Raw genomic sequence first — 27,526 nt, forward strand, 5'->3', positions numbered from 1 at the left:
CTTAACCAAAGGAGGAGAGGTGGAGAAGATTTGGGCACTTTAAATAGAATATTTTCTCTCGCTTTAGATTACAGTAAAATATAGGTATTTTTTAAGCTTCTGAAAAGTCTGGAAGAAGATCAGGGAGATCAAAACTCATGTATTATGGGATCCAGAGTAAACCTAGAGGTACTTTTCCACTTTCTCTCATTTCCACACCTATCTGTGACAAAGGTCCTTCTGGAGACAACCAGCATTAAGATAGCACCGAAGGGAGTATCCTACAGATTACAGAAGAATTTCCTAGCCAGCCTCTATCCAGGAAGGAGGAGACGAGGTGTCTGCTTTAAACTTTCCCAAATCTAACATTATGTTAAATGCTTCAAAGAACCCAAGTTCCATAAACAAACTATTTAGAGAAAAGTTTTTCCTTCCTTCCTTCCTTCCTTCCTTCCTTCCTCCCTCCCTTATTCTTTTCTATTCCCTCTTTGCTTTGCTTTCCTTCCTTATTTCCTTCCTTTTCCTTCCTTCCTTCCTTCCTTCCTTCCTTCCTCTGCTTCTTCTTTCATAACCTTTCTCTTTCCCCTTCTCTCCCTCTTTCTTTTTATCCTTTTCCCCTTTTCTTTCCCTTCCCTTTTCTCCTTCTCTCTCCCCTTCCTCCCTCCTTTCCTTTTCTTTCCTTCCTTCCTCCATTCTTTCCTCCCTCCCATCCCTTCCTTTTCCTTCCTTCCTTCCTTCCTTCCTCCTTCTGTCCATTCCTTTCTCTCCCTCCCTCTTCCTTCCTTCCTTCTTCTCCCCTTCTTTCCTCCCTCCCTTCCCTCCTTCCTATTTTTTCCCCCCCTCTCAGCAGCTCTCCCTTGCATTCCCGTTGGCCAAAAGACGAATTATCCTGTATCATCCAAGACATTGTTAACTCCTGTTCTCTGTGAGTGGGGACGTGCATGCGTAGTTGCGTGCATTTGCTAATCCACAGCACAACTTCCTCTCTTCTTCCTCTCCCCTCTCCTTATTGTTCCATAAATGAACTAATAAATCAGATGTTCCCGGGGCTCAGAATAGAAAACTCGGCAGGCCAGGCGCTTGACAAGGCCTATGAATCATCCCCAGCTTCAGAGGTGGCCTTTGGGGGGCATAGAGACCTCATTGGAACTACTTGGTCTATCTAGTCACATCCCAGGAATCGTGCAGGCATCTGTTAGGACAGCGAAGAGGCCCACGGGGACATCGGAGGCGTTTTGTTCTCCCCTTCTCTCTCTCTCTCTCTCTCTCTCTTCTTATTTCATGCCTCTCCCGGCTTCCTGCGTGCTGGTTTTCTTCCGTGTCCTCTGCCATCGCAAAAATCCATTTTCTTCCAAATGGAATAAGTGGGAGACCACTAGCAGCAGAGCTTACAGCTTCAGCAAAGATAAAAGGAGCCGCTCATGCTCTTTTAACGGCCCAGGTAGAATAACAGAATAGTAGAGTTGGAAGGGACCTTGGAGGTCTTCTAGTCCACCCCCTTGCTCAAGCAGAGCCATTTCAGACAAATGGTTATCCAGTCTCCTTTTGAAAACCTCCAGTGATGGAGCATCCACGACTTCTGGAGGCAAGCCCTTCCACCGATTAATTAACAGGGTGACAGAATAGCAGAGTTGGAAGGGACCTTGGAGATCTTCTAGTCCACCCCCTTGCTCAAGCAGAAGACTCTATACCAGGGGTGTCAAACTCATGGCCTGTGGGCCGGATGCATCACACACTAGCCATGCCCACCTCTGGTTTAGCGAAGGGGGGAAAAAGTTGTCATACATCACGTGACAATAACACGTCATTGCAAGTTTGACATCCCTGCTCTATCCCATTTCAGATGGCTCTCCAGTCCCTTCTTGAAAACCTCCAGTGTTGGAGCAACCACAACTTCTGAAAGCAACTTCTGTTCCACTGGTTGATTGTCTTACTGTTAGGAAGTTTCTCCAGGTTGCTTCTCTCCTTGATGAGTTTCCTGCTTTGGAGAATAAGTTGAGTCCCTCTTCTTTGTGGCAGCCCTTCAAACATTGGAACCACAAGCTATCATGGAATGTTAGACAGAACAAGGAAAAGCAGAAATACCCAGTGAGAAAAACAGAGCTGAGAAGGTGGCGAAGGAGCTAGGATGAAATGCATGGAAGCAAGATTTGCATAAACGTGGCATGGAGTGTTGAAAGGAGAGAGATAGAAGGAGGGAGAAGATAGACGGACAAGCAGACAGATAGACAGGCAGAGGCAAATTTGGAAATTATTCCTGTGACTTAAATAGACATTTAAAGCCCACAAAACATGGATCCTATGTTTCCACTAGTCCTCGTTCTGTTTGATTGATGAGAATTGGTTTTGGATATTTCTTTCAACAGAACATAAAAAGTTAGTGCAATTCTCCTAGTCCCACCTTAGATATGAAAGCATCTGGATGGGTCTATAAGATAAATTTTAGATGATAGATAGATAGATAGATAGATAGATAGATAGATAGATAGATAGATAGATAGATAGATAGATAGATAGATAGATAGATATTGATAGATATTGATAGATAGGTAGTAGGTTGGGAGAGAGAGAAAGAGAGAGGGGAGGAGAGAGATAATAGGTAGTAGATAGATAGATAGATAGATAGATAGATAGATAGATAGATAGATAGATAGATAGAGATAGATATTGATAGATATTGATAGATATTGATAGATAATAGATAGGTAGTAGGTTGGGAGAGAGAGAAAGAGAGAGGGGGGAGAGAGATAATAGGTAGTAGATAGATAGATAGATAGATAGATAGATAGATAGATAGATAGATAGATAGATAGATAGAGATAGATAGATAGATAGATAGATAGATAGATAGATAGATAGATAGATAGATAGATAGATAGATAGATAGATGAGAGAGAGAGAGAGGGAGAGAGAGAGAGAGAGAGAGATAGATAGATAGATAGATAGATAGATAGATAGATAGATAGATAGATAGATAGATAGATAGATAGACAGATAAGAGTGAAAAAGTTGAGAGATGAGAGAGAGTGAAAGAGAGATTATAGATGAAAGAGAGAGATGATAGGTATAATCAAACAAAGAGAGAGGGGAGGGGAGATAAACAGACAGAGAGATATAGATTAATGTCCTCTCAAAACCCACAGCTTTAACATTATTTCAGTTTCTTGAGCATAGAACGGCACCGTAACAGCTGGGGTGAGCAAAAACCCGGTGAATAATTATGCACGGATCTTCCATTCATCCTGGAGGGGAAGATTAGATCGTTTCCTCTTGGAATTGGCCACATTCAGCTTCTTCAAACATACTCAGGGCTAGAAAAACAACACAGCCCTGCAGTGTGACCAGAAACAAAGTTGGCACTTTGGAGTTGAAGAGTTAAAGATGGAAATTGGCCAGGCAGAGTGAAGAGGGAGCTCCAGAGTAGGACATCGTTTGGGGGAAACTGGTGTTTCTTTATTTTGGAGTGTCCTGAATGCTTAGTGGCATTCAAGCTACTAAGAGGCTGCTCATATGAGTCAAGCTATCTGCAGTATTGATGTTACCTAGTTTGGGTCATGAAATGTCTGCAAGAAAACAACCAACTCAGATTGCAGCAAGATCCTTCATTTCAATCCTGAGCTACAAATATTCTCCTTTATTAACAGAATACAAGAATAAGAGAGTTGAAAGGGGCCTTGGAGGTCTTCTACTCCAACCTCCTGCTCAAGCCATCCAGGTTAACATTTCAGCCATCCAGGTCATGGTTGTCCCAAACGTGCTTTTTTTTTCAAGAGGCAACTGGATTTTCTGGTTTTTCTCTGATGTTTTGCTTCTCATCCACGAAGCTTCTTCAGCTCTGGCTGAATGGTGGAGGATGGAAGGGTTTAACAAAGCTCCAAGTAGCCTCAATGACTCTCTAAGGATGCAAATGACCAGCTTTCTGAGAGGAGTATAAATCCTTCCATTCCCGTCATCCAGTCAAAGCTGAAGAAGCTTCTGGGATGAGAAGTGAAACATCTTCAGAGAAAAACAAAGAAGTCCAGTTACCTCTAGAAAAAAGGCACCTTTGGGACCTATACATGTCAGACAAAATGGTTATCCAGTCTCTTCTTGAAAGTCTTCAGCAATGGAGCATCCACAACTTCTTAAAACAAGCCGATCCAATAGTTAATTGTTCTCACTGTCAGAAAAATTCTCCTTAGTTTTAGGTTGTTTCTCCCCTTGATTAGTTTCCATCCGCTGCTTTTTTGTCCTGCCTTCAGATGCTTTGGAAAATAGATTGATCCCCTCGTCTTTATGGCAGCCCCTCAAATACTGGAAGACTGGCTATCATGTCGCCCCTTCTTTTCCACTATACTCAATTCTTGCAATGATTCTTCCTCCAGCCTTCTAATCATCCTTGTTGCTCTTCTCTGCACTCTTTCTAGAGTCTCAACGTCTTTTTTTATATCGTGGTGACCAAAACTGGAAGCAGTATTCCAAGTGTGGCCATACTAAATCTTTCTAAAGTGGTACTAACGCTTTACGTGATCTTGATTCTAGCTGGGTCATGAAACAACCTATCTGGGTCTTCAAGAAAATCACCAAGCTCAGAATGTACCAAGGACTCCTTGTTTCAACCTTGAGTTACAAATATTCCCCTTTATTAACAGAAGAACAGAGTTGGAAGGGACCTTGGAGGTCTTCTAGTCCAACCCCCACACCCAAGCAGCCCCTACACCATTTCTGACAGATGGCAGTCCAGTCTCTTCTCGAAAGCTTCCAGGGATGAAGCTCCCACAACTTCTGAAGGCAACTTCTGTTCCATTGATTGTTCTCACTGCCAGAAAATTTCTGCTTATTTCTAGGTTGAATCTCTCCTTGATCAGTTTCCATCCATTATTCCTTGTCTGGACTTCGGGTGCCCTGGAAAATAGCTTGACCCCTTCCTCCTCTCTGGGGCAGCCCCTCAAATATTGAAAGGCTGCTATCCTGTCTCCCTGGTCCTTCTCTTCCCTAGACTAGCCATGCCCAGTTCCTGCAACCGCTCATTGTCTGTTTTAGCCTCCACCATGACATCCTGATTATTAGTTAGAACAGTTTTCAACAGAAAGATATTAGGGAGAATATAACAGGCATTCATACCAAGATCTGCTTTTTTCAAACGAGGGGCTAATATTTTGCAGGATTTGGCCTCACTATAGAAAGGTAAAAACAATTAAAAATTAAGCATCTGGCAGGCCTTTACGGAAGCTTGGAAAGGGCCCAAACATCTGGCATTCTGCTCATTACAGTTTGCAAAATTGATTCTGCCAGCCCTGGTAAGATCTGTTTCCTCCCCGCCCCAGACGAACGCTAGCCAGGTGTGTTGATCTGCAAACTCCCAGCACTCCTAGCTTTTGGAGAATTGTTGTCCCACCACATCTGGACCCCAGCAGGTTGGGGACAGCTGTTTCATTGTAGGCATACACCTGGTTACAGTTTGTCGAACACGGAGAGACCTGAAGGGGCGTTGTTGTTCCCAACCCATCTGCAGCGCATCAGTGTTATGTCTGCCTTCCGTCGGTTTGGAAAACACACACACACATACACACAACTCAGAACAAGTGAAATGGAAGCGACGCTCACTCACCTGGCTTAGATCTCCACACCGGGAGTGAATTTTCAGCCAGAGTGACTGCATGATGAAAGCCTTTAACCCAACTCCTGTATTATCTGGCTTAGCTCTTGTATGGGAAGTCTAACGCCCCCGCCCTCCCGTGCTCAAGCAGGAAATCTTATATACCCAGTGGTGCAATTCAACTGGTGTAACCATCGGTTTGGGTGACCGCACACGCATGCGCGCTTCGCCGGTGTGCATGCCAAATGCACCCATGCACACACCATTTTAAAAAACCCTTTTTTCAGATCTAATGCTTACTTTCTACTTGCAAGCCCCGGTGAGTAAAACAGCTGAGGCTCCGCAAAACTGCTCGGCCGTGCGGATCAGCTGTGCTCCAAGACAAGGAAAGAGTAGGTGTGGGTGGGCGAGGCCAAATGATCACTGGAACAACCGGTTCATTTGAACCAGTCCAAACCGGTAGAATCCCACTCAGGCCCATACTGTTCCAGACAAATGGTTGTTCGATCTCTTCTTTAAAACCTCCAGCGATATGCACCCACAACTTCTGGAGGCAAGCTGTTCCACTGGTTAATTCTTCTCACTGTCAGGAAATTCCTCCTTAGTTCTAAGTTTCTTCTACCTTTGATTCCTTTATTCTCTGTTTATATACAACTGGCTTGCTCTGTGTTAGTGAGGGTGTTCGGGTTCTTTGGGTTGTTTACAACGGCAAGCTACTTATATACAGTATAAAAGAGGGAGAAAAACCTCTCTTCCTTCTAACACTGAATATGTTGCCTAAGTTGGTAATGAAATATAAGAAAACCACCCAGCTCAGAGAGCACCAAGGACCCCATCATCCTTTCCCTCCTCCTCCTCTTCCCTGCCACCCCTCCTAATACTGATGAGATTACTTTGTTTGGTGATGAGACATCTACAAGAAAACAACCAAGCTCAGAGAGCTTCTAGCACTGATCAGGCTACCTAATTGCGTCATGAAACATCTGCAAGAAAACCATCCAGCACAGAGAGCACCATGGATCCCACTGTCCTCCTCTTCTCTGCAAACCCTTCTAACACTGATGATGTTACCTTGTTTGGTGATGAAACATCTGCAAGAAAACCATCCAGCTCACAGAGAGCACCATGGATCCCACAGTTCAAACCTGAGCTACAAATATTTCTCAAGATCCATAGACTTTGGTTCTTCTGTAAGAACCAAAGTCTGTGGAACTTGAGAAATACTAGGACACAGTGGTGGGATTCAATTTGTTTTTACTACCAGTTCTGTGGGTGTGGCTTGGTGGGTGTGGTGTGGCTTGGTGGGTGTGGCAAGGGAAGGATACTGCAAAATCTCCATTCCCCTCTCTACACCACTAACCTGCTTTCCAGCTCCATCCTCCTGTGCAAGGCAACGAAAGAAAACCAGCCAATCAGATGGGATTCAATGGGAGGCAGAGAACAGAGGGGGTTGGTGGGGCCAGTCAGAGGTGGTATTTGCCGGATCTCCAATACTCAAAATTTCCACTATCGGTTCTCCAGAACTGGTCAGAACCGGCTGAAGACCACCTCTGCCAGGACAATGTGTTGGTTCAGCTCCCAGAATGAAGAGGCATGGACTTCAATTCCCAGAATCCTCCAGCCAGCCATGGCAATTCTGTCAGTTGCAGCCTACCCATCTTCAACTTATCAAGATTGAGAGGAAAAGGATCAAGATGGACCTCCAGCCTGTTTGTCCATCTTTTTCGGGATGCCAGCATTAGTCTTTGTTTGCAACCCCAGGACTGAATCGAGCCCCAGCCAGCTCTGCTGGAAATGGAGAGAGAGAGAGAGAGAGAAAAAAAGATTTGTTTTCCTGCCTGTTAATGAAATATCAATAGATGGATATTTTATTTTGCTGTGAATATCAAATTTTGCCACTAGCCTGTCAAGCTCTCATTTTCAAGAGGAACTTTATTTCACACATCAAGACAGGCTGGGAAATTAGTTTTGTTTTTTTCCTTCTTCCCCCACCAAGGTCTCTCATTAGGGATTACAAAGTGAACAGAGTGGAGAGCTCAATTTTCCCTCCATTTTTAATCCTCCCCCTCCCGTAGTCGATTTGAGCGTGTCACGGTCCATTGACAAAGAGGAAGAATATGTTACCGGCAGGAGAAGGTTGTGTTAGTCAACCCGGCCAACTTGAGAGCCGTTGGGGGGTGGATAATGTTCCCATTGGTCAGTTACAAAGTCAACTCAAAGCCAATTCATTAACAGAGAGATAGAACCAAGGTCACATGAAATATTAATTCAGCTTTATAAGGCCATGGTAAGGCCACGCTTGGAATACTGCATCCTGTTTTGGTCCCCAAGATATAAAAAAAAAGATGTTGAGACTCTGGAAAGAGTGCAGAGAAGAGCAACCAAGATGATCAGGGATTAACAGGTAATCAGAGTTGGAAGGGACCTTGTAAGTCATCTAGTCCAACCCTCTGTCCAAGCAGGAGACCCTATACCATTTCTGACAAATGGCAGTCCAATGTCTTCTTGAAAGTCTCAGGTGATGGCGTTCCCACAACTTCTGAGGGAAAGCTGTTCCATCGGTTGATTGTTCTCCCTGTCAGAAAGTTTCTCCTTATTTCCAAGTTAAATCTCTCCTTGTTCAGTTTCCATCCATTATTCCTTGTCTGGCCTTTGGGTGCTTTAGATAATAGCTTGACCCCCTCCTCTCGGTGGTAGCCCTTCAAATATTGAAAGGCTGCTATCCTGTAACCATGCCCAGTTCCTGTAACCGTTCTTCATATGTTTAGTGTCTTTAGTCTCCTAATCATCCTGGTTGCTCTTCTCTGTGCTTTTTCTAGAGTCTCAACATCTTTTTTGTAGTGTGGTGACCAAAACTGGATGCAGTACTCTAGGTGTGGTCTTACTAAGGCTTTATAGAGTGGTATTAGTACCTCCTTTGATCTTGATTGTATCCCTCTGTTAATACAATTTAGGATTGCATGCTGACTCCTATTTAGCTGGTTGTCCACTAAGACTCCAAGATCCCTCTCCCAGTTCCTGCTATTGAGCCTGGTTTCACCCAGTCTATATGTGTCCTTTTGGCTTTTCTTGCCTAAGTGTAGGACTTTATTTTTCTCTACATTGATTTCATTTTGTTAAATACGGCCCAGTGTTCAAGCCTGTCGAGATCCATCTGGATCTTGAGCCTATCTTCTTGGGTGTTAGCTATTCCTGCTGATGGACATGGGTATGTCTAGTAGTTTAATGAAAAGAAGGACTAAGGGTGATGTGATAGCAGTCTTCCAATATTTAAGGAGCTGACACAGAGAAGGCAGAAGGTTTTCCAAAGCACCAGGAAAAGAAACAATGGATGGAAACTAATCCAGGAGAGAAGCAACCTGGAACGAAAAAGAAATTTCCTGACAGTGAGAACAATTAGCCAGTGGAACAGCTGGCCTCCAGAAGTTGTGAATGCTCCAAAACTGGAGGTTTTTAAGAAGAGATTGGACAGTCACTTGTCTGGAATGGTGTGATCTCCTGGAAGACCTCCATTCTATTATAGCAATAGCACTTCAATAACACTTAGATTTATATACCACTTTACAGTGCTTCACAGTCCTCTCTAAGCGGTTTACAGAGTCAGCCTCTTGCCCCCCCCAACAATTTGGGTCCTCATTTTACCCACCTGAGAAAGAGGGAAGCCGAGTCAACCTTGACTTATTCTGTTAAAGCAGCCCCTTCATTGCAATTCAAGAGACTTAATCGGTTGGGTTTGATGCCTGATTTCTCTGCTTGTTATAACCGAAGTTATACGGTTAGAGAAACCAAAACCCACATATGTTTGCACGATCCTCAATTCAATAGATGTAATTTTCTCCTTACATTCTCCCCTTTTTATGGGTTTAAAGAGCTTGCAGCGAGTGCACCAATAAATACCACATATATACTGTAAGTTTGGACAGTGTTTTTTTTTTTATGCTTTTGGAGCTTGGTTGTTATCTTGAAGATGTCTCATTACCCAACTAGGTAACACCATCAGTGGTAGAAGGAGTGGGATTTATGGAGAGGAGGAAGAGGTTGGGTCTTTGGTGCTCTCTGAGCTTGCAGTCGTTTCATGACTCAACTAAGTAACCTCATCAGTCCTAGAAGGGGGTGAAGTTTATAAAGAGGAGGAGGAGGAGGAGGAAGGAGGAGGAGGACTGTGGAATCCCTGGTGCTCTCTGAGCTTGGTTGTTTTCTTACAGACATCTCATTATCCAACTGGGTAATATCATCAGGGCTAAAAGAAAGAGTGGGTTGTGGAGAGGAGGAGGAGGAGGAGGAGGAGGAGGAGGAGGAGGAGGAAGAGGAGGAGGAGGAAGAGGAGGAGGAGGAAGAGGAGGAGGAGGAGGACGACGACGACTGTGGTGTCTTTGGTGCTGTCATAGCTTTGTTGTTTTCTTACAGACATTTCATTACCCAACTGGGTAACATCTTCAAAAGGAAGTGGAGTCCTTTTTCCTGTTTATATACAAATAGGTTGTCCTTGTAAACAACAGAAATAAAACAACCTCCCCACTAACAAAAAGCAAGCCACCTATAAACAGAGAACAAACTCTATTTGCCGCCTTGCACTGATGATATTACTTGTTTTGGTCATGAAATGTCTGTGAGAAAACAGCCAAGCTCGGAGAGAACCAAGAACCCCACAGTCCTCCTCCTCCTCTTCCCTTTGATACATGTCTCCAGGTGTACATCAGGAGAAGTGTTACCTCCACTTTACTCCTCTCCCTGATGCTTTTATCCTACCTCCTTGCAAATGGCTTATTTCAGATCTCCAGGTGGCGTTTTGTTCCTTGCCATCAAGTTGGGCACACCATAAGCCGAGCTGTTTTCTGCACCTATATATGTATTCTTCCTCCCACCATCTAAAGGAATTGCATTTTATTATTATCTATATTATCCTCCCTTTCCTTTCCATCTTTCTGAGGTGCAGCAGATGGCTTGGGCTTGCAGCATGCTTGCAAATCGTTCCGAGTTTTGGATCCCCATTATCAAATGAAGTCTCAGCCCAGGATTAATTAACTGGATCTCGAGATCTACCGTAATTAAGGGCTGGTCTAGCGATAATTGCTAGGAAATGTATGCCTTAGAAATGTTCATTTGTCGATGAAGTGTAATTAAGAACACTGTTTGGGGAAGGATCAATGATTGGGCCATGTACAACAGGAGAGAGAGAGTGAGGGAGGAGAGAGGACAGAGAACAAGAAAGAGAGAGAATGAGAAAGAGAAAGAGAGGGGGAGAATAAGAGAGAGAATGGGAGAAAAGGGAAAGAGAAAGGGAAAGAAAGGGAGAGAGAAAGAGAAAGGGAGAGAAAGAGAGAGAGAAAGAACAAGAAAGAGAAAGAACAAAAGAGACAAAAAGAAAGGAAAAGAACAAGAAAAGGAGAAAAGGAGAGAAAAGGAGAGAGAGAAAGAACACAAAAGAGAGAACACAAAAGAGAGAACAGGAAAGAGAGAGAACAAAAAAGAAAGAGAAAAAGAGAAAGAGAAAATAATGGAGAGAAAGAGAGGAAGAGGAGAGAAAGAAATTGAGAAAAGGAGAAAGAAGAAAAGGAGAGACAGAGAGAGAACAAAAGAGAGACAAATGAGAGAACGAGAAAGAGAGAAAACAACTAAGAGCGAGAAAAATGAAAGAAAGAAAGAAAGAAAGAAAGAAAGAAAGAAAGAAAGAAAGAAAGAAAGAAAGAAAGAAAGAAAGAAAGAAAGAGAGAGAGAGAGAGAAGAGAGAACGGAGAGAGGAGGAAAGAAAAAAGAGAGAGAGAGAGAGAGCATGAGAGAGGGAGAGAGAGGGAGAAATTGAGAGAACGAAGAAAGAGAGATGAGAGATGAGAGAGAGGGAGATGGCAGTGAGGCGACTTCCCTGGATGAATCAAAGTCCTTGATAGAGAAAGATGAGAAATCAGAATTTTCTCCTCCTGAGCTTGGTGGTCCTAACGACTCCCGCCTCGCGCTGAGTCTTCCTGAAGATTCATTCGTTGCATTCGTTCCTCCTTCCTTCCTTTTGTTTCGCCTCTTGTTCTTCCCAGCATCGTTCAAGAGGTTTACGGATTTATTGGAGAGGGAAAGAGTGACAGGTCAAAACGAGGAGGCAGGGAGAGCTTGTCGTCTGCGAGCAACCATTTCCTCCCAGAACAATGTTTAATTCTTAATCCAGGAGACGTGGTTCTCTTTGTGAAGCTCCTTGGAAACTCACTTCCTGAGCATGTTAATAATCCCTTACCTTCTCAAGCTGGGCGACTGGGAGTTGGAAAGCGAAGTTCTCTGCATGTAATGCGGGAGATTGGCTGCGGCTTACAGGTTTCCAACCCCCTCCATCCCACGGCGGGCCTTAGAGATGGACGGTTGGCTTCAGCGTCAACACAAAAGGCAGTTGTACTCTGAAATATTAAAGAACTGAAGAACAGAGTTGGAAGGGACCTTGGAGGTCTTCTAGTCCGGTGGTGGATAACCTTTTTGGGCTCCTGTGCCAAAAATTGTGCGCGCGCTTGCACGCTCACGCTCACGTGCCAGCACCCAGAAGGCAATGCACGCCCCTCCACGCCCCCTATGCATGCGCGCATGCCACCCACCCTGTCGCCCCCTTACCTGCACTGCACCTCACAGCTGATGTTTGGCCAGTTTGAGGCCTTTTCGGCCTCCCAGAAGCTTGAGGAAGGCTTCTGCAGGCTTTGCAGGCCGAAAACTAGCCCCGTTTCATCACTTCCTGTTTTTCCGAAAATACCGGAAGTGACGAAACGAAGCTAGTTTTTGGCCTGCAGAAGCCTGCAGAAGCCTTCCTCGAGCCTTTGGGAGACCGAAAAAGGCCTCAAACCAGCCAAAAATCAGCTGTGAGGCGCACACATGCGTAATGAGGTAAGTTTGCCTGCAGCTCGCATGCCAGCACAAATGGCTCTGCGTGCCATCTATGGCACGTGTGCCATAGATTCACCATCACGGATCTAGTCCAACCCCCTGCTCGAACAGGGCACCCCCATACCCCTTTCAGACAATCTCTTCTTGAGAACCTCCAGCGATGGGGCAGATGGCTGACGAATATCTTCTTAAACACCTTGACTGACAAGCAACGTTGGCAAACTGTAAGTCTCTCTAAGCTCGGTTGTTTTCTTGCGGATGTTTCATGACCCAACTAGATAACATCATCAGTGCTAAAAGGCAGTGGAGTTTGTGGAGAGAAGGAGGAGAGGGAGGAGGAGGAGGAGGAGGACTGTGTGAGCTCTTTGGTACTCTCTGAGCTTGGTTGTTTTCTTGAAGACATTTCATGACCCATCTAGGTAACATCATCAGTGTTAAAACTTGGGTGTGGGGTTTGCTTTCTATTCATATACTAGTGGCTTGCTCTGTCAGTGTTAGTGTGAAGGTTCTTGGTAATTCCTTGATTGGGCTGTTCTTTACTAAGATAGTAACCACCCAAGAACAGAGAGCAAACGTCCCTCCCTTCTAGCACTGATGATGTTACCTAGTTGGGTCATAAAACATCTGCAAGTAAACAACAAAGTTTAGAGAGCACCAAGAACCTCACTCCTCCTCCTCCTCCTACTACTACTACTACTCCTCTCCATAAACGTCACTCCCTTCTAGCACTGACAATGCTACCTAGTTGGGTAATGAAATGTCTGCAAGAAAACAACCAAGCTCACAGACCACCAAGGACTCCAGAGTCGTTGTTGTCCTCCTCCTCCTCCTCCTCCTCCTCCTCCTCCTCCTCCTCCTCCTCCTCCTCCTCCTCCTCCTCCTCTGCATAAACCCCATTCCTTCCTCACTCTGATGATGTTACCTAGTTGGGTCATGAAACATCTGCAAAAAAAACAAACCCTACCAAGCTCAGAGAGCATAAAGGACCCCGCAGTTCAACCCTGAGCTACAGATAATTCTCTTCTAAAGTTTATGTATCCGAGTGTTGTAAGTATCCATTATTTTAACACTTTTCCTAAACAAGGCCAGCCCTTTGAGCCATAATGTCGTGCCTTCCTTCGAGCTGGATGTTTTGTTAACTTAGATTTAGAGTTTTGGATGTTGAACCAAGGCACTAAATCTCTAATGCAGGTTAAAGCTTTCAGGCAGGAGTAGAGGTGAGAGGGAAGATTTGGGAACGGAGCAAAAAAAATGGAGTAGGTTACACAAATAGGCCCCGGTGGGACGCGATGAATAAGATTTGTTGGAAATTTGTTGAAAAGCACTGAATGGAATCAAACTAAATATCCAGAAGGCAACTCTGCTTGGTTACCCCCCTCCAAAATCCATCACTGGCAGCCCCAGCAGAATTCTAGAACTCATTGAGGAAGGAAGATCCCTTACGGCCATAGTTAAAGATGCCCCTCACTGGAGCTAGGAACCAATATCCCTCAGACAAAATGAGACCTTAGTAGAATTTCTGCTTTTCCTTGGAAGAAGGACTTGCGGTCCTCCGGAGAATTCTTCCCGCTTCAGCACTTAATGAAAATAAGATTTAACAGGAAGGCGTCTAACATGCTTTAATGCAGTAGGGAGGCGAGAAAAGGATTGTGCAACGGTACAAGGTTGGAGAGAGAAAAAATTGGCTCACATCACCATTTTTTTCTTTTCTCGTGTCCTAAATCACCATCACAATTACTGTCACTCCATGAGTCAGATTTTTTAGACCAAATCTGGCATTTTTATCCACCTATTGAGCCTCAAGGACTATTATGAATGTTATCAAAATTAATATTGAGGCCACGCTTGGAATACTGCATCCAGTTTTGGTCACCATGATACAAAAAGAAAAAAAGAAAGAAAGAAAAATATTGTGATGACCTGGGGCGTGGCACAAAGGCGACGCAATCAAATCAGCAAGAAGTGTCCCTTTAATACGTCCAACTTTGCTCCCAATGTCCAGGTTACCTTCGGCTGGAGAAAAACTCTCCCAAGAACAGTCTTTAAGTGGAGGAATTTCAGTCTGAAAACAAAAGTGCATACAAACTGTACATAAAAATCCACACAAACAACGCTGCAGCAATTAATTTGAAAGGACAGGAGAAGGAATTGCAGGAGAAGGAATCTTCCCACAGTTGGGAAGATGCCAGGAACCCAGATAAGCCTCCACGGTGCCAGATAATTCACAATTTGCTCCCAACAACTTTGCTGTGTGCAGCTTCCCGTTTTAAACACTGTGTTCCCAGCTGCAGCTAATGAAGGGAATCAGGGCCCTTTCCTCCCCCGTAAGCCACCCAACCCACGTTGCTCCCTTCTCCGTTCCTTCCTGCATGCCCTAGGATGAAGAAGAGGTGGGCCTAGGTCTTCCTCTGAACTCCCTGTCCCCTGATCTACCTCTCCCCTGCTCTGCCCAGCTGGACTTTGCCCTTCCCCAGTTTCTTCCACAGCCAATGGAGCCACACTCTCACTCCCTGTCAGCTGCTCAGCCTCCCCCCCTGAATCAGTTTCCAACAGGGGCATGACAGATATTGAGAACTAGGAAGAATGCAGAAAAGAGCAACAAAGATTAGAGGGCTGGAGGTTAAAACGTATGAAGTATCATTGCAGGAATTGGGTCTAATAAAGAGAAAGATGACTTGATAGCATCTTCCAATATCTGAGGGGCTGTCAGGGGCCAAGCTGTTCTTCAAAGCCCCTAAGGAAAAGGCAAGAAGCGAGGTGTCCCAAAGGTGCTTTTTCCAGGAGGCAACTGGACTTTCCGTTTTTTCTTTGAAGACTTTTCGCTTCTCATCCAAGAAGCTTCTTCAGCTCTGACTGGATGGTGGGGAACAGAAGGATGTATACTCCTTGCAGACAGCTGGTCATTTGCATCCTTTTAGCGAGTTGTTGAGGCCACTTGGAGGTTTATCTGTGTCCTCAGGGTCACCTGAGTGGTGCAAATGGGTGTGAAGCCTTCTTGAAATTGTTGAAAGGAGCTGTGTAGACTAGAGATAAACGTATCTCTCCCCCTCTGTTGAGAGAGGGCTGTTCAGTTTTGACACAGGTGGCCTCTTTGACCCCCTCTTTCAAACCAGAGATCCTCTCTGTCCAAAATGTGGACTTTGTTGTCTTCAAAAGAGTGGTCTTTGTCTTTGAAATGCAGGCGGACTGCTGAATCAAAATCCTGATGAGTTTGTTCTCCTATGTTGGGCCACCCGTTAATGAAGTGGCTGTTTCAGGCGCAAGCTAGAACTAAGGAGAAATTTCCTGACAGAATAATTAAATCCTAACCCTAACTGATCTTGCCTCCAGAAGTTTATGGGTGCTCCATCATTGGAGGCTTTTAAGAAGAGACTGGACATCCGCTTGTCTCAAATGATGTAGCGTCTCCTGCTTGTGCAAGGGGTTGGACTAGAAGACCTTCAAGGTCCCTTCCAGCTCTATTCTGATCAAATCCACAGTTGACCTTTTCAAAGGTAGCATATCTGGGAGGGCTTCTTCTTCTTCTTCCTCTTCTTCTTCTTCCTCTTCTTCTTCTTCCTCTCCTCCTTCTCTCTTCTTCTTCTTCTTCTTCTTCTTCTTCTTCTTCTTCTTCCTCCTCCTCCTCCTCCTCCTCCTTCCTCCTCCTTCCTTCTTCTTTCTTCTTCTTCTTCTTCTTCTTCTTCTTCTTCTTCTTCTTCTTCTTCTTCTTCTTCTTCTTCTTCTTCTTCTTCTTCTTCTTCTTCTTCTTCTTCTTCTTCTTCTTCCTCCTCTTCCTCCTCCTCTTCTCCTCTTTTCTTTCTCTTCCTCTTCTTCTTCTCCTCCTCCTCCTCCTCCTCCTCCTCCTTCCTCCTTCCTTCTTCCCCTCCTTTCCCTTCTTCTTCTTCTTCTTCTTCTTCTTCTTCTTCTTCTTCTTCTTCTTCTTCTTCTTCTTCTTCTTCTTCTTCTTCTTCTTCTTCTTCTTCTTCTTCTTCTTCTTCTTCTTCTTCTTCTTCTTCTTCTTCTTCTTCTTCCTCCTCCTCCTCCTCCTCCTCTTCTTCCTCTTCCTCTTCCTCTTCTTCGTCCTCTTCCTCTTCCACTTCTTCCTCTTCTTCTTCTTCTTCCTCCTCCTCCTCCTTCTTCTTCTTCCTCCTCCTCCTCCTCCTCCTCTTCTTCTTCCTCTTCCTCCTCTTCTTCCTTCTCTTCCTCTTCCTCTTCTTCGTCCTCTTCCTCTTCCACTTCTTCCTCTTCTTCTCCTTCTCCTTCTGCTTCCTACCTGGACTCACTTCCTTTTCTGTTTTTTTCCCCCTTCCTGCAGGGAGCATCGTCCAGCCTGGTGGTCAAGTTTGCCGACACGGACAAGGAGCGCACCATGCGCCGGATGCAGCAAATGGCAGGGCAGATGGGCATGTTCAACCCTATGGCCATACAGTTCGGAGCCTACGGTGCTTACGCGCAGGCAGTGAGTGTCAACACAACCAGGGGATTCTGAACGGGGGGGGTGGGCTTTGCCCCACAGTTGAAGATCCTGACGCTACAGGTGGTCCTCGATGTACGACCCAAAATTTACATCGTTAAGTAAGACATTGGCGAAATGAGCTCTGCCCCATTTTTACGACCTTCCTTGCCACATTTGGGGAGAGAATGGCTGTGGTTGTTAAATGAGTCACACCATCGTTAAATGAATCCGGCTCTCCCCTCCCTCCCCCATTGGCTTTGCTTGTCAGACAGGTCGCAAAAGGGGGATCATGTCTGCCACCGTCATAAACGTGAGTCAATTGTCAAGCATTGGAATGTAAATCTCGTGGCCATGGAGATACAGCAACAGTTGCGCAGAAAAGGGTCGTATGTCATTTTGTTCCGTGCCGTCGCAACTTTGAACGGTCCCTCAATGAACCCTCGTAAGTCGAGGACTACCTGTACCTGGGACGTGGCTGGGCCATCCCTTCCCCGAAAACCCTCTTGCAAAGTCAACAAGGGTCACCAGGCACCACCCCAAAACCACAAGGGGGGATGGCCTTTATGAGGGCATGTGCCTTCGCAAATCGCCAATTCTTTCAGGAACATAAAACGGTGCATCTGTTCCAAAAATGAAGGTGGGACAACTTAGCTAACGCCGAGGGGGCCTTGGTGCTCTCTCAGCTTGGCGGTTTTCTTACAGTCCTTCCGTAACTAGACTAGGTTACCACTGATGTTGCTACCTGGTTTGGGCAATAAAATGTCTGCAGGAAAATGTCTCAGAAAGCATTAAGGAGCCCAAAGACCTTCTCCTTCTCTGTTTCCTTCTCCTCCTCCTTCTCCTCCTTCTCCTCCTTCTCCGTTTCCTCCTCCACCTCCTCCTCCTCTTCCTTCTCCTCCTTCTCCTCCTCCTTCTCCGTTTCCTCCTCCTCCTCCGTTTCCTCCTCTACCTCCTCCTTCTCCTCCTTCTCCTTCTCCTCCTTCTCCTCCTTCTCCTCCTTCTCTTTCTCCGTTTCCTCCTCCTTCTCTTCCTTCTCTTCCTTCTCCTCCTCCTCCTTCTCCTCCTTCTCCTCCTTCTCTTCTCCGTTTCCTCCTCCTCCTCCTTTTCCTCCTCCTCCTCCTCCTCCTTCCCTCCTTCTCCTCCTTCTCCTTCTCCATTTCCTCCTCCTCCTCCTCCTCCTCCTCCTCCTCCTTTCTCCTTCTCTTCCTTCTCTTCCATCTCCTCCTTCTCCTTCTCCGTTTCCTCCTCCTCCTCCTTTCCTCCTCCTCCACCTCCTCCTTCTCCTCCTTCTCCTCCTTCTCCTTCTCCGTTTCCTCCTCCTCCTCCTTCTCCTCCTCCTCCTTTCTCCTTCCTCTTCCTCTCTCTTCCATCTCCTCCTTCTCTTTCTCCGTTTCCTCCTCCTCCTCCTTTTCCTCCTCTCCACCTCCTCCTTCTCCTCCTTCTCCTCCTTCTCCTTCTCTCCGTTTCCTCTCCTCCTCCTCCTTTTCCTCCTCCTCCTTTCTCCTTCTCTTCCTTCTCTTCCATCTCCCTCCTTCTCTTTCTCCGTTTCCTCCTCCTCCTCCTTTTCCTCCTCCTCCACCTCCTCCTTCTCCTCCTTCTCCTCCTCTTTTCCTCCTCCTCCTCCTTCTCCTCCTCCTCCTTTCTCCTTCTCTTCCTTCTCTTCATCTCCTCCTTCTCCTTCTCCGTTTCTTCCTCCTTCCCCTCCTCCTCCTTCTCCTCCTTCTCCGTTTCGTTCTCTACCACCTCCTCCTCCTCCTTGTCCTTCTCCTTGTCCTTTTTCTCCTCCTTCTCCATCTCCTCCTTCTTTTCTCCTCCTCCTCCTCCTCTTTCTCCTTCTCTTCCTTCTCCTCTGTCTCCTCCTTCTCCTTCTCCTTCTTCTCCATTTCATTCTCTTTCTCCATCTCTTCCTTCTTCTTTTTGCAAATCCCACTCCTTCCTAGCATGGATGATGTTCCTTTGTTGGGTATTGAAATGTCTGCAGGAAAACCACCAAGCTCAGAGAGCACTAAGGACCCTACAATCTTCTTCCTCCTCCTCTTCCTCCTCCTCTTCTTCCTCCTCTTTGCAAATTCCACTCTTTGCAAATTCCTCTTTGCAAATTTTTCTTTCTACCCAACTAGGTAGTATCACCAGTATTAAAGGGGAATGGGGTTTGCAGAGAGAAGGAGGGTATTCTATGTGGTAAGAATGACCAAGACCTACTTTTTAAAAAAATCCAGATAAACCCACCAGCCCCAAAGGGTTGCAAATCCTCCCTCTAGGTTGCAAGTTTAGATCTAGCTTGTGAAATTGCCTACAGAAATGGTGTCAGCCAAACATAATAGATTTCAGAATAGTGGAATAGCAGAATAGCAGAATACCAGAGTTGGAGGGACCATGGAGGTCTTCTAGTCTAACCCATTGCTCAAGCAAGAGACCCAAAACAGATTAAGAGAATAGTAGAATAGCAGAATAATGGAATAGCAGAATATTAGAGTTGGAGGGATCTTGGAGGTCTTCGAGTCCAACCCCTTGACCCTAGACAGAATAGGAAAATAACAGGAAGCTGCCACCTTCACACCAAGAGATCATGGAAGGTTAAGTTTATCCTGTCTTTCCGACTTGCATTTCAAACACATGTAAGGAGCTCTCAAGGAAGGAAGGAAGGAAGGAAGGAAGGAAGGAAGGAAGGAAGGAAGGAAGGAAGGAAGGAAGGAAGGAAGGAAGGAAGGAAGGAAGGAAGGAAGGAAGGAAGGATGAAGGAAGGATGAAGGAAGGAAGGATGAAAGGAAGGAAGGAATAAAATAGAATAATAGAGTTGGAAGGGACCTTGGAGGTCTTCGAGTCCAACTTTCTCTCCTTGATTAGTTTCCACGAAGGAAACTTAGTGGAAGGAAGGAAGGAGATGGGAATGAAGAGAAGGAAGGAAGGGGAAAGGAAGGAGGAAGGAAAGAAAGAAAGAAAGGAAAGAAGGAAGGACATGGGAATCAGGAGAAGGAAGAAAGGTGAGGAAAGGAAGGAAGGAAGGAAGGAAGGAAGGAAGGAAGGAAGGGAAAGGAAGGAAGGAAGGAAGGAAGGAAGGAAGGAAGGAAGGAAGGAAGGAAGGAAGGAAGGAAGGAAGGAAGGAAGGAAGGAAGGAAGGAAGGAAGGAAGGAAGGAAGGGAAGGGAGGGAGGGAGGAAGGAAGGAGAGAAGGGAGGGAGGGAGGAAGAGGATGGGAGAGGGAAGAAGGGAGGATGGAAGAAAAGGGAGGGAGGGAGGAAAGAGGAGGAAGGAAGGAAGGAAGGAAGGAAGGAAGGAAGGAAGGAAGGAAGGAAGGAAGGAAGGAAGGAAGGAAGGACAAGCTCCAGGCCTTCTCCCCATTCCTTGCCTCTCCCATGCCATGAAATGATCAGGCAACCTCAGGGTCAAGTGCCAGGATGCCTTTCAAAGCCTCCCAAGAAAGCCTCCTTCCTTTATCTGAGGCCCTCTCTCTCTCCCTCCCTCTCTTTCTCTGTCCTCTCCTCTCCACTCCCTCTTTCTTTCTTCCTTTCTTTATCTCTCCTCTCTCTTTCTCTCTCTCTCCTCTCTTTCTTTCTCCCTCTCCTCCCCTCTTTCTTTATCTCTCCTTTCTCTCTCTCTCTTTCTCCTCTTTCTCTCTCTTTCTCTCTCCTCTTCCTATTTCTTTCTTTCTCTCTCCTCCCTCTCCCTCCCTCCCTCCCTCTTCCTTTCAAATTGTCATTCGCCAAAGAAATCTTAGTTAATTGCATGCATTTTGGGCAAATAAGTTATTAATGAGCACATTAAGTCTGCATACATTTGCAGATGAGGACAAGATCATAATTCTGAAAGGGCAAAAAAAAAATCAACTCAGAAAATGCATATCCTGGCAGGGCTGCCATTCCCGTTAAAAGAGGCAACCTTGGGTTTCTGCTACCTGTTGGGAGGACAAAGGTGAGATCAAGGTTAGGTTGAGCAGAGAAGTCACCATGTTTAGCAACAGCCAGAGGAGGTGATAGTTCCCCTGCCTGCCTTCCTCCTTTTTGGCAAGCCCCAGGATCTGATTACAGATAATCAGAATTGGAAGGGACCTTGTAAGTCATCTAGTCCAACCCCCCACCCAAGCAGACTCTACACCATTTTTGACAGATGGCAGTCCAGTCTCTTCTTGAAAACCTCCAGCGATGAAGTTGCCACAACTTCTGAAGGCAAGCTATTCCATGGGTTGATGGTTCTCCCGGTCAGAAAATTTCTCCTTATTTCCAGGTTGAATCTCTCCTTGTTCATTTTCCATCCATTATTCCTTGTCTGGCCTTCAAAAGTGCTTTAGAAAATAGGTTGAACCCCCTCCTCTCTGGGGCAGCCCCTCAAATATTGGAACACTGAGATGGAGACTTTAATTCCTGATAGAAACAGCGGGAGGGAGGGAGAGAAGGAAGGAAGGAAGGAAGGAAGGAAGGAAGGAAGGAAGGAAGGAAGGAAGGAAGGAGATGGGAATGACGAGAAGAAAGGAAGAAAAGGAAGGAAGGAAGGTGAAGGAAGGAAGAAGGAAGGAAGGAGATGGGAAACGAGAAGGAAGGAAGGAAGGAAGGAAGGAAGGAAGGAAGGAAGGAAGGAAGGAAGGAAGGAAGGAAGGAAGGAAGGAAGGAAGGAAGGAAGGAAGGAAGAGAGGAGAATAAGGAGAAGGAAGACAGGTGAAAGGAAGGAAGAACAAAGGTGATGGGGAGGATGGGTGGATGGAAGGAAGGAAGGAGGAAGGAAGGAAGGAAAAGAGTTTGAGAAAGAGAGAGAAGAGGAAGGGAAGGGTGGGAGGGAAGGAAGGAAGGAAAAAGAGAGAGAGAAAGAGAGGGGAGGGAGGGAGGAAAGAAGGAAGAGAGAGAAAGAGAGAAGTACCGAAGGGAGAGGGAAAGCCTTTAATTTAATTTAAATAAGACCCAATTTAAATGAAACCCAAATCAAAGGATAGTCCTTGGCTAGGATGGTACATTCAGCCGGCAGGTTTTTGAAGGAAAAAACCACAAATCTGCTCGCAGTCCCATTATAGAGCTGCGTTTTTTCGACTCACTAAGACCGACTTCCAGAGAAGCATTCACAGAGAGAGTGCCAGCCAACGAGTCCCACACCTCCAAGGAAGACCCATGATTCCCCACAGACCCTTGCCCACAACAAGCTTAAGCACATGGGCTTTGCTGTCCTGTAGGGTAGAAATCGTGGGGAGCAACCAGAGTCAGGAAATGCCAGGAATGGCCACAAGGGGGCGCCACCACGAGGAATACGGTATTTATCCTGACAAACTGAGCCAGGCTGCTTGCTTCTCTCTCTAGCCAGAAGTGGGGAAAATGGGAGGTTTGCCTGCAAGGATTGTGAGAAGGACAAGAAAAGATCAAAATCGCATTTAACTCCCTTCAAGACACAGGAATAAACCGGCAGAACTTTAGCGCCGCCGTAAAGCCGGGTAGAAACCCACTTTTGGCAAAGGGACCAGTGTGTGATGCAGAATTTATAGATCATCTATTGATGCATCTGCTTACCTCAAATACAGGCTTTGCTCTCTCTCTCTACAAACTAGTGGCTTCTTTACACTTTAATTGGTTTCCTCTTCCTCCTCCTCTTCCTCATCTTCTGCTTCTGTTTCCGCTCCTCTTCCTTTCTTCCCTCCTCCTTTTCTTCCTCCCTTCCTTCTCCTCCTGCTTTCTTCTTCTTCCTCCTCCACTACTGCTTCCTCTTTCTCTTTTCTCCTCCTCTTCCTCCTCCTCCTCTTCTTCTCCTCCTGCTTCTCTTCTTCCTCCTCCTCCTCCACTACTGCTTCCTCTCTTTCTCCTTTTCTTCCTGTTCCTCTTCCTCCTCCTCCTCTTTTTCTTTTCCTCCTCCTGCTTCTCTCTTCTTCTTCCTCCTCCACTACTTGCTCTCTTCTTCTTTCTCCTTTTCTTCCTCTTCCACTTCCTTTGCCTCCTCTTCCTTCTCCTCCTGCTTCTCTTCCTCCTACACCTCCACTACTGCTTCTTCTTTCTCCTTTTCCTTCTCCTGCTTACTCTCCTTCTCTCCTTCTGCTTCTCCTCCTTTCCCTTTTCTACCTTCTCCTCCCTCCTCCTCCTCTTCCTTCTTCTTTACTACTGCTTCCTCTCTTTCTCCTTTTCTTCCTGTTCCTCTTCCTCCTCCTCCTCTTCCTTCTCCTCCTGCTTCTCTTCCTCCTACGCCTCCACTACTTCTTCTTCTTTCTCCTTTTCCTTCTCCTGCTTCCTCTCTTTCTCCTTTTCTTTCTCCTTCTTGTGCTTATCATCCTTCTCCTTTCCCTTCTTTTTCACCTTCTCCTCTTCTTTCTCTTCCTCCTCCTCCTCTTCCTCCCCTCCTCCTCCTTTTCCTCCTTTTCCTCCTCCTCTTCTCTTCTTCTCTTTTTCTTTTCTTCTTCCTCCTCTTCTTCTTCCCCCTCTTCCTCTTCTTCTTCTTCTTCGTCCTCTTCCTCCTCCTTTTCCTCCTCTTCCTCCTCCTCCTCTTCTCTTCTTCTCTCTTTCTTTTCTTCTTCTTCCTCTTCTTCTTCCCCCTCTTCCTCTTCTTCGTCTTCTTCCTCCTCCTTTTCCTCCTTTTCCTCCTCTTCCTCCTTCCTCCTCCTCTCCTCTTCTTCTTCTTCGTCCTCTTCCTCCTCCTTTTCCTCCTTTTCCTCCTCTTCCTCCTCCTCCTCTTCTCTTCTTCTCTTTTTCTTTTCTTCTTCCTCCTCTTCTTCTTCCCCCTCTTCCTCTTCTTCATCTTCTTCCTCCTCCTTTTCCTCCTTTTCCTCCTCTTTCTCCTTCTCCTCTTCCTCTTCTTCTTCTTCCTCCTCCTCTTCCTCCCCCTCCCCCCCACTCCTCCTCCTCCTCCTCCTTTGAGGCCAGCTTCAAAGCAAGAGTTTTGCACCCCTACTGTGGTTCTGGGGGGGAGGCTTAGCTTAAAAAACCCTCCCCAGGTGCTGTCCTCTTCCTCCTCCCCCTCCCTCTTGCCCGGCTGCCCTGCCCGCGACTGCGTGATGTTTTTGCCCTGCTCTCTTCCTTCCAGCTGATGCAGCAACAGGCCGCCATCATGGCCTCCGTGGCGCAAGGCGGCTACCTAAACCCCATGGCGGCCTTCGCAGCGGCCCAGATGCAGCAGATGGCTGCCCTCAACATGAATGGGCTGGCGGCCACCCCCATGACACCCACCTCAGGTAAGCGCCCGGGGGGGCAAAGCGGGGGCAGCACTGACGCGGCCGAGCAAGCCGTGGCAACACGGGTAGTCCTCGACTTACAACGGTTCATTTAGTGACCAAAGTTTCACCCATACTGGGGAGGGGAAACAACCCTCACTTAGGATGGTTTTTTTTCACACTTAACGACGGTTGCAACATCATTTGGTGGGGAAGCCAGATTTGCTGAACGAACGTGTTACTCATTTAACAACGGTGATTTACTTACAGTTGGGGGGGGGGGCAAAGCTCACTTAATGCAACAGTCTCGCTTAGTGGTGGAATTTGTGGGCTCAATCATGGCTGTAAGTCGAGGACTTCCTGTATGCTCTCAAACCAAGGGACGCCATATATTTGACGCTCTGCCTTTCCTCTCCCGCCCTCCAGGTGGCAGCACGCCTCCAGGCATCACTGCACCAGCCGTGCCTAGCATCCCGTCCCCCATTGGGGTGAATGGTTTCACTGGTCTCCCGCCACAGGCCAATGGGCAACCTGCAGCAGAAGCCGTCTTTGCCAACGGCATCCATCCTTACCCAGGTAGGACAACGTTTTGGCCTTGGGACCTCTCGATTCTGACCTGATACTTTCGCTGGCTGGGGAATTCTGGGAGTTGAAGTCCACGCATCTCCGAAGAGGCAAAGCGGAGAAACACTGCAGTGGAAGCTAGATGGAGCTGAGCATTTACTGGCCAGATGCCCTTCCTGTTGCCTATCTGGAGTTCGCAGCAGATGCTTTCTTTTTATGCCCTAAAGAAGGGTTGCGTTTAGGCCCTGGATTACGGGGGAGCGGGCGACAGCAGATACGCCCGGAGCCCTTCCACCACCAGTTCCTTCTTCTAAGAGAGAAATATTTGCTGCTACCTAGGATTGAACTCTCAACCTTCCAAGTGGGAAGCAAGTGCCTTCACCACTAGGCCACCATGCTGCTCATTACTTGGCTTCATTATTAGCAGATTAATCATCCCAGCTCTTGTTTATATTTACATGGATTTATTATGTGGATGTTTTTTATGGTTTCAATCATTTGAAATTATTTTAAAATTTTAGAACTTGTAAGCAGGGATGGGATTCTACCGGTTCCGTCCGCTTCTGTACAACCGGTTGCTCTGAAGAGCAGCAAACAGAGAGCAAACATAGAAACGGGTTCTATAGGTCTGTTGCTGTTTTGGCCCACCTGCCCGCCCGGGCTCTTACCTGACCTTTATTTCCTGCGTTTTCAAACGCAGCTGCTTTACGTGACACAGCTGCGGTTGAAAAAGCAGGAAAAAAAGGGCTTTTTCAACCGCTGCGTACTTGCACGCAGCGCTGCTCAGCTGTCCGGGCATCTCAGTAGGTTGTAAATTGCACTCGCAACCTGATGACCTCCAAGGTCTCTTCCAACTCTGTTAGTTTGTTATTCTGTCTAGGGTCTCCTGCTTGAGCAAGGGATTGGACTAGATCAGGGGTCCCCAACCTTTTGGACCTCAAACCAAAATGGACCACCGAACTCATAATTTTAAATCCCTAGGCTGGACTAGAAGACCTCTGAGGTCCCTTCCAACTCTACGTTCCCTTTTTACAGCCCGAGTCAAAATCCTCGTCAAAGCAGCCAAGAACTCTTTGCCCCTAAGTGAAGAATGCCAGCTCAGTGAATTCTTGTGGTTATTGTGGTTATTGTTGTGTCTGAATGCCTAATTAATTGCAACAGTAAATGCACACTCTTTTAATCACTGCATCAGCTGTCTTAATCAATCTTCATAATACAGAATCGGTAGTATGGCACCCATGAATTTTAATCTACATAAATTGTGGGAAACCGCTCACAAGCTTGTTGTACCAAATGATATAATTATGGATATAGATTAGGCTTTGGGGAGAATGATTTAAATTGGATTTGGGAAGGAATTGACGAGGGGGAGCTCTCCGTTCTGTATTTATTTGTTTTAATCCTGACCTGGCGAAGCCTGTTCTTAAAATGACGGTCTCCACCCCACCCCGCCCCAGTTGTTGTGGCCTCTCCCAAAATTGTAGTGCTAAACAGAACGGAACAGAACAATGGAGTTGGAAGGGACCTTGGAGGTCTTCTAGTCCAACCCCCCCAGCTCAGGCAGGGAACCCTGCATTCCTCATTTAGCGGATTTGTTGGGATCACGGCCAGAAAAATAGAAGTTTAAAGAGTGTGCGAAGTAGTGCAGTAGAGAGATTCTAGGAAGGGCAGAAATAAGTTTGATGACTTCTTGGATTTTTATTTAGTTTTGTATATTAACTTTGCTCTGTATAAAATAAAAACGATATATATGAAGAAAAGGAAGTTTTCCAAATTATAAGTGGAAGTTGGGTTCCACTTGGGATGAGTTCCATTGCTAAGACAGAAAAGTTTGGAGACTTTGGACTGAGGGAGATCTCATGAAAGAAAATTGAAGTGGAACTTGGTCCACAAGAGTAGAAGGGAATGGGATGGGATGGAAAATAATGGAAGCGAGGGAATCAATAGGATAGGATAAGATAGAACACAACAGAACAGAAAATATGGAATGGAAGCGAAGGGAAAAGAATGAATAGAATAGAATAGAATAGAATAGAATAGAATAGAATAGAATAGAATAGAATAGAATAGAAAATATGGAATGAAATGGAATGGTATTGAATGGAATGGAATGGAGAGTGGAGTAGAATGGAATGGAATGGAACGGAACGGAATGAAATAGAGTAGAGTAGAGTAGAGTAGAGTAGAGTAGAGTAGAGTAGAGTAGAATAGAATAGAATAGAATAGAATAGAATAGAATAGAATAGAATAGAATAGAATAGAATAGAATAGAATAGAATGGAAAATATGGAATGGAATGGAATGGAGAGTGGAGTGGAGTAGAATGGAATGGAATGGAATGGAATGGAATGAAATAGAGTAGAGTAGAGTAGAACAGAACAGAACAGAATAGAAAATATGGAATGAAATGGAATGGAATTGAATGGAATGGAATGGAATGAAATAGAGTAGAATAGAGTAGAGTAGAGTAGTGTAGAGCAGAGCAGAGCAGAGCAGAACAGAACAGAACAGAACAGAACAGAGAATAAATAGAATAGAATAGAATAGAATAGAATAGAATAGAATAGAATAGAATAGAATAGAATAGAATAGAATAGAATAGAATAGAATAGAATAGAATATATGGAGTGGAGTGGAGTGGAATGGAACGGAACGGAACGGAACGGAACAGAACAGAACAGAACAGAACAGAGAATAGAATAGAATAGAATAGAATAGAATAGAATAGAATAGAATAGAATAGAATAGAATAGAATAGAATAGAATAGAAAATATGGAATAAAATGGAATGGAATGGAGAGTGGAGTGGAGTAGAATGAAATGGAGTAGAATGGAATGGAATGGAATGGAATAGAATGGAATGAAATGGAGTAGAATGGAATGGAATGGAATGGAATGGAAGAGGAGAGGAGAGGAGAGGAGAGGAGAGGAGAGATTGGACAGCCATTTGTCCAAAATAGTATCGGGTCTTCTCCCACTCGAGCAAGGGGTTAGACTAGAAG

General features: G+C 45.7%; 1 protein-coding gene across 20 annotated transcripts in view; it reads left to right on the top strand.

The window, feature by feature from the left end:
• The window catches only part of CELF4 (CUGBP Elav-like family member 4), an 823,187-nt gene that overhangs the window by 727,547 nt on the left and 68,114 nt on the right, over nucleotides 1–27,526 (top strand). For 14 of the 20 annotated variants that reach the window (XM_087958740.1, XM_087958742.1, XM_087958750.1 and 11 more), the window contains 3 exons: nucleotides 16,707–16,850; nucleotides 23,834–23,981; nucleotides 24,387–24,536. In XM_087958740.1, coding sequence (XP_087814866.1) covers nucleotides 16,707–16,850; nucleotides 23,834–23,981; nucleotides 24,387–24,536 — 442 coding nt within the window. Of the gene's footprint in view, nucleotides 1–16,706; nucleotides 16,857–23,833; nucleotides 23,982–24,386; nucleotides 24,537–27,526 lie in introns of all 20 variants that reach the window. The other 6 variants (XM_087958734.1, XM_087958744.1, XM_087958747.1 and 3 more) reach the window with 1 other exon arrangement.

Source organism: Notechis scutatus, chromosome 2 (assembly GCF_049901735.1).
Source record: "Notechis scutatus isolate UNSWTSFEM ecotype Mainland chromosome 2, rNotScu1.2, whole genome shotgun sequence".
Classification (NCBI taxonomy): Eukaryota; Metazoa; Chordata; class Lepidosauria; order Squamata; family Elapidae; genus Notechis; species Notechis scutatus.